Raw genomic sequence first — 6,731 nt, 5'->3', positions numbered from 1 at the left:
CAAGTACATGCAAAAATAAGTAACCAAACCTTTTGAGATTCAGAGTCCTTTTTAACTGTAAAAGGACCAAGGTAGTCAATAAAAACATTATTGAAGGGAATAGATGGTGGGTCAGATCTGAACTCTCTATAAACATTTTGATTCAACTGGAAAGTTCTGTTGTTGAATCTCCTACAATGAACACAAGTTTTAAGAATTTTCTTAATGGTAGAAAAGTGTTTAGGAACATAAAACGTACGTCTAATGGCAGACAATACAGCATAACATCCAGAGTGGGATAATTTCGAATGAGCATCAAGAACAATTAGTCTAGTTAAAGCACTATCCCTCGGCAACAATATAGGAAATTCATTTTGACCATCTCATGTCTTAAACTTACTTTTCACCCTAATAACGTTAGTATTGTCAAGAAAAACATTCAGTTGAGTAACTATCTTAGGTAGGTCTTTAAGTCTAACCTTTTGATCCTGAAAATACGAAAAAACTTCAGGGAAAAACAATTTTTTGCTCTGTAGATATAATCTGGGTAAGGGCCTGAGCAAACAGGTTACTATTAGGTGATTTAGGACTGCCTTCTATCCCTATCTTCTGCTTCCATTTCATAACACACCGCAAGACTCTTCGGTGAATCAAAACTAATCTCCTGAAATCAGAAATATCATTAGGGTCTATTAAATGAGCATTTTCGGAACTAGTTGGCGAATGTTCAGAATTAATTCCCACATATACATTATGATCGATGACAGGAGCCATTTTGTCAACAGTCAGTGGATTAGGAATGACAACAGATAATTCATCTTCAGTCTTAATAAAGTTTGAATCTGGTCCAATAAGAAAATTTGTTTTCATAAGAGACCTATAAGAAAAGGGGCGAGTAGTGCTGTCTGCTGGGTTTTCTTTTCCTGAAACGAAACAAAACTTAACAGGGTACTTTTCACATAACCTCTGGATTGAATTAAGCCTGTTAGTGGTAAATACACCAAGTCTCTGCATTTTTTCCATCTTGGACACACAAGAATTGAGCCAATGAAGTGAGCATATTGAATCAGTATACAACAGTAATTCAGATATGTTAATTGGCTTCATACACACATCACCTGTAAGGTCTCTGTGTAACTCCATTAAGCTTTCAACACCAAACAAAACTGCATTAAGTTCCAATGACGGAATCGACTTATTCTTCAAATGTGTATTAACCATACGGTTTTTAGCTTGTAGGAAACAACACTGATTTGTCTCAACATGACATATAAAAACTACAACACCATAAAGAGAATGACTGGCATCTGTAAATGCTATTAGTTTGTATTCACCGTCCCTAGAACCAACAAACCTTGGCACTCTTATTATGGGGGAGGAATTTGCCTGCCTACACAAGTTTTTCCATTCACGAACCAAGTCATTATTAAGAGGTTTGTCCCAATCAAGATCTTTACAACATTGGAGTCTATGCATGAATAACCTACTCCTGTTCATGAGTGGCAAATTAAACCCAAAAATATCGAACTGTGCAGCTATGGTGGTCAAAACCTCACGTTTAGTACTGGCATCAGCATTAAGATTGATAGGCTTGGTGAAAATTTCATCACTTATCCTATTCCATGTTAAACCAAACAATTTATTCTCTATAGGTGTCTCAATTTTCATATCTTTATCAATTCTACTCTGCAAGGAAATATCATTAGTTATTAACTGCTGCACTGAAAATTTAAAGGACTCGAACACCTTAGGTAAAACCGAATAAGCCCACTGAAGGGTATCAAGATTGTCACAAGAATAGGCTCCGTTGTCCATGTATGTTAATGAATAGATAAACTTCTTACATTCTTTTAATTTGTCATCATCTTTATCAGAGTTAATAATCAATATATAAAAAAGTGATATCATAAGGAGAAAAGGACTGCAACGTAAACCAAAACTTAGTCTGACATTGCGAAATGCAACTAGGGTATAATCATCTTTCCTAACATTACGAAACCAGTAAAATAGAAGTTTTGCCTGATCGTTCTCGCTCAAAGTCAACATATTGAATGCCTTTTTCAAATCAAATGTCAATAATTTCTCGTCGAACCGAAGATGAATGAAAGCTGACAACATTTTCTGGTTCAGATTAGGGCCTGGGAACATACACTGGTTATGGGACAAATTCAGACCTTTATTACGTTCATTTTCACTCAAATTCGAGAGATAAACTATCCTACATTTCGTTGTCTCACGTTGAGGCTTGAAAACAGCCATGTGGGGAATGAAAGAATAATTTGGGTGTTCTAATTTGAATTGTTCAAGATTATCTACAGGTTCAATAATACCCTCGGCTAACTGATCTCTGAAAGTCTGATCCATCAATAGCAAATTACCTTTATCTTTCTTGTGCTTCTTTAATGTAGACTTTAAAATTAATTTAGCTAACCTCTCATTCTTAGAGAGTAAATGAGATAGTTTACCATTCCACAACAAAGGAACCCTAATCCTGCCATCTGTTTCCCTGAAAAGATTTTTTAGCGTGAAATCAATTAACTTCCTATTCAGATCAGTTGTCTGCTCATCACATTCAGGCTGATCATAATTAAGATAATTACGGCATTCTGCCTCAAGTATATGGTTAGTGGCCTCTCTTAACTTTTCCTCTATGACCTTGCCTTTAGTGTTCAATACATTAAAGTTACAACTAGTAGCAATATTACCAAAATCAAGGTCTTTAGTTTCATCACTAAATGAGGGACTAAAATGATCACAACCCAATAAAAAAGAATGTGTGCATATACTTACAGAGGAGTCCACAACAGGGAAAGATAACAATGGCTCACTGGAATCAGTTTTCATGCAATAGAAATTACTGTCGTGAGTCTGCAAATAATCCACATTATTGATCAATCTGTCAAGATTTCCTGTTAGCATAATGCCATGTAACGTATCTATATATACAGAGGGGTCATTATTGCCAAATACAACGTCTTTTCCCAACAAACAATGAGAAGAATCTGAACCTAACAAGACATCAATGTCACTAATTTCACTAGATTTTGGGTCTAGGAAGGAATCAGCAAAGGAATAACCTCTATCTTTAAAGGCTTTAATAACCTTCCCTAAACCAGGTAAGGACAACTTTATATTTATCGAGGGCACAACCATAGCAAAAATCTCAACTACACCAGTGGTTAAAGTAATAGGCAACTGTACTATTCTAGTTTTATAGACCTTGGGACCATTAAAACCATTAACTGTCGAGTCAACATCATTGCATATAACTTTAAATTTACCAAAATTGGCTAGTCTCTCCGATACAAAAGTGCTTTGTGAACCGGTATCCTTGAGCCCTCTGAATAATCTCCCTTGACCTGAAACTTGGAAAGTAAAAGTTGGAAGTGTAGATCTACTACTACAATTAGGCAGTATGGCTACTCCAAACTTCCACATTTTACACAGCCCTTGCACTCTGACAATTTCGATACTTTCTCCTGTGCAGTAGGGAAATTTGGACATTTGGAAATAAAGTGATTAATATCCTTTGAATCTACCTTTTGGCACAAGTTGCAACTTTTTGATGCATTGTTAATATTAGAGTCGACTTTGATAGCCAAACTAGTCGAAGTATCCTGCAGATTCTTCCCTTGAAAATTTCCAGAAATATCGGGACCTTTAAACTTTGAAATTTTCCTAGCATTCTCATACCTTTCAGTGGCAGTAAAGAAGTTATCCTTAATATCCTTACAGCTAGGACGAGTTTGATTGGTAATCTGAACCAACTCTTTCTTAAATTGTTCATTAAGGCCTGACCATGCAAAATACTGTATAAAATCATCTGTCGTTATTTCTAGTGTACTAACAGACTGCAATATAGTCCTGAATTTTGAAATATATGAATATGGATCATCTGAAAGCCCTAACTTAAGTTCTGTCAACTGCCTGATCGTGTTTACCTTACGAGTGCTTTCCGAAGCAAATGCTGCCTTCAAAAGCTCCACTGCATCATTAAAGGTTTGCTTGTCCGCCTCTAAAGAATCCAACAATAATTTAGCACGACCGTCTACTTGCTGCTTGAGCAACAACAAAAGATCGCGATCTGGGTATGTAAAGGAACTAGTGGTACTTAGGAATTCCTTAAGAAATGACGTGAAGTCCTCGTTTTCTTTACTGGTAAACCTGGGTAAAGGAGCAGTTGGCTGCTTTAACAAGGAACGAGCATTATCAATGCTAACATTCGAATGATTAGAGAGAGCAGCAGGCAGCAAAGACAAGCAAATCTGGATTCTATCCTGGTATTCCTGACATATGTCACTCTCTGTATCTAAAGCCGCCTCTGTTACCCCGTCATCTGAAAACTTCAATTCAAAAACATTTTGGTCCAATTCCAATAAACTCTTCTGGTAGTTAAGCAGAAGACCCCTTTCGGTCGTTTGCAAGGCTGGATCTAAACCCCCGTAATTATCACGTTTATCATAACAAACAGTAACTTTTTTACGAACCGTTTTGCGCCTGGAAATTACAGCTCTTAAATCTGACATTTTAATCTAGCTGAATAAAATTACCTAAACAAAAGCAAAAACAGATCGTGTAAATCTATATATAAAACTAATTGAACGCGAATTAGTAACTGTAAATGGAGCTAAACAAACAAACTGCTACATTCAATAAACACTGAATTAAACACGTGCTAAATATAAGTACGCCAAAAAAGCTTAATACATGAAAACAAAAAGTACTAAATTATTATAGAAACGTAAGAATTAGTAGAATGTCACCGAAAACAAGCACGTTACAATATGCTAATTACCTCACCGCATAAGACACGATATTTCGCGATCTATTTATATTAGCGTTTAACAACAACTAAAGAAAAATTACTGGACCACTGGAAACCCCCGCAACGAGCTATCCCTGACCGTCAACACTTGCCACCTTCTCGCTAAAAACCCTGCCACGGTCGCCATGAACTAAACATTATATATATACTTATTCACTTAAACAAATACTTAGGAAAGTAATTTAAACAGCCTTAAACACACAAATTAATATAATTATTAACACCTTACAATTAACATTAAACACGCTGAAGGTGGCAAGCCAAATAGTACATTCGTATGTTAGACCGGTTTATAATTAAATAGAATTCCTGTTGACGAAAGGACCTCATCCAAACGTAGGCGAAGCGAGAAAGTCCTATTCAGTGAATATGTTTAGCTCGTAACCACTCTGTCCTAAAAATATGAACAATATCACTATTAGTGACATGGAAACAGCAAGTCAAATTAAATTTCCCCAGAATTATTCAAAATTAAGCTGCAAAACTTTTACAGGGCTTCGCACAAATAAAACTTAACCAAAGCCATAAACATAATTAATGCAACCTTGGACACAAATAACCTGGAAATTTTATATGAATAAATTGACTCAAAAGGACCAAGAATAGTTATTTAATAATTAAGGATTTAGCAAGACCTTTACTTAAATATAAATGAAAGTGCTGGCAATAACAAGGAATCGAACTAAAACCCGCTTCCTTCAGTTGAACCCCATACCTGTTATTGTCCAGAGAGGCATATAAGTGGAAGTGACGACGACATTCACCACAAGAGCACGTTGCAGAAAAAGGAGCCAATTTTTCGACACATCAAGCTAGGACTCCACTTGGGCTCAATCACACATATCGATGCTGAATACATCACAGTAAACCCTTGGTCATAACTCGAGGACGAGGACTTCAGAACTGTATACGTCTCTACGTGGCACATGGTCGTGGTAAACTAATAGAAGAAGATATCCAGTGGTCCAGTGGGGTTTTTACAACATCCACATATTGTACATATTCCTCACTGTATAATTATTGATGAAGAAACACATCTGCGAAAAACACTTGAAAAACGAATATTAATAATTTCACAGAAGGGTTCGAGGAGGAGTTGCTGCCATACTGCCGACGGAGAGATGTCTCTGCTTCTGTCTTACAGTACATAACCATATCGGCTTGTATAGTTATAACAAGGTAATAAGGGAACCAATGGAAGTGGGTTAAAAATTGAAAAACAAGCTAATTCAATACCAACTTAAAACTATCAAACAACCACCTACTCCCTTTGAGTCAAAATACAAGGTTAATACAAACAAATATGAAAAGTTACGAATTATATTCGTAATTTTCTGGACATAAGAGGGGTCATACCAAAAGAATGTGTTATGCTTGGAAAAAGGTATGTAACAATAAAGGTAATCCGGTGATGGCGGTTGAGAAGAGCGCTAGTCAGGGTGGAACTCTGCCCTCTCCGACTCAATGACTAAGAAAGTCAGAGACTGCTAGTTCCTTCGGTGATTTTCTGGCCGTGGGTGAAGTCTCGCTGGATGGTGAAGGCCAAGGGAGAAAAGTGAATATTTTACGTGATACCGGAGCTGCGCAATCATTAATTCTTAGAGATTCGGTCCCGGATGATTTTGTGTATGAGAATCGGGAGTTTGTTATTTTGAGTGGTTTTCCGGACACGGTAAAATCTTATCCAATTGGTCTATTTCATCTTAGTTGTCCTTATTTTTCGGGGAATATCCGTTTGGCTATTGTTGATAAATTTCCGATTAAAAAGGTGGATGTGGTTCTCGGAAATGAGATTGTGTATGAAAATAAAAGTGTGCCAATTGTGATTAATCCGGATGTGGAAGTAGGGGTAGTCACTCGTGCTAAGGCAAAGGCTGTTGACGCTGCAGAGTCAACAGTCGACGTTGATTTGAGTAGTTTAGGACGT

The 6,731-nt window shown here is 36.7% G+C and overlaps 1 protein-coding gene across 1 annotated transcript; it reads right to left on the bottom strand.

Annotated features, from left to right (window-relative positions):
• Positions 1–3,398: 3,398 nt before the first annotated feature.
• LOC137645213 (uncharacterized) lies at positions 3,399–6,101 on the bottom strand. Its single transcript, XM_068378033.1, has 2 exons — positions 5,520–6,101; positions 3,399–5,198 (listed from the first exon to the last, which is right to left on the bottom strand). The coding sequence occupies exon 2, from the start codon at positions 4,503–4,505 to the stop codon at positions 3,399–3,401; it is 1,107 nt and encodes a 368-aa protein (XP_068234134.1). The 5' UTR covers positions 4,506–5,198; positions 5,520–6,101.
• Positions 6,102–6,731: the final 630 nt, after the last annotated feature.

The sequence above is a fragment of the Palaemon carinicauda genome, chromosome 8 (assembly GCF_036898095.1).
Source record: "Palaemon carinicauda isolate YSFRI2023 chromosome 8, ASM3689809v2, whole genome shotgun sequence".
NCBI classification, from domain to species: Eukaryota; Metazoa; Arthropoda; class Malacostraca; order Decapoda; family Palaemonidae; genus Palaemon; species Palaemon carinicauda.
The sequence above is the reverse complement of the archived record's forward strand: the minus strand, read 5'-3'. Positions and strand labels throughout refer to the sequence as shown.

What these genes read in the sequence shown, in the direction of transcription:
- LOC137645213 (XM_068378033.1), bottom strand. Translation starts at nt 4,505, where the DNA reads ATGTCAGATTTAAGAGCTGTAATTTCCAGGCGCAAAACGGTTCGTAAA.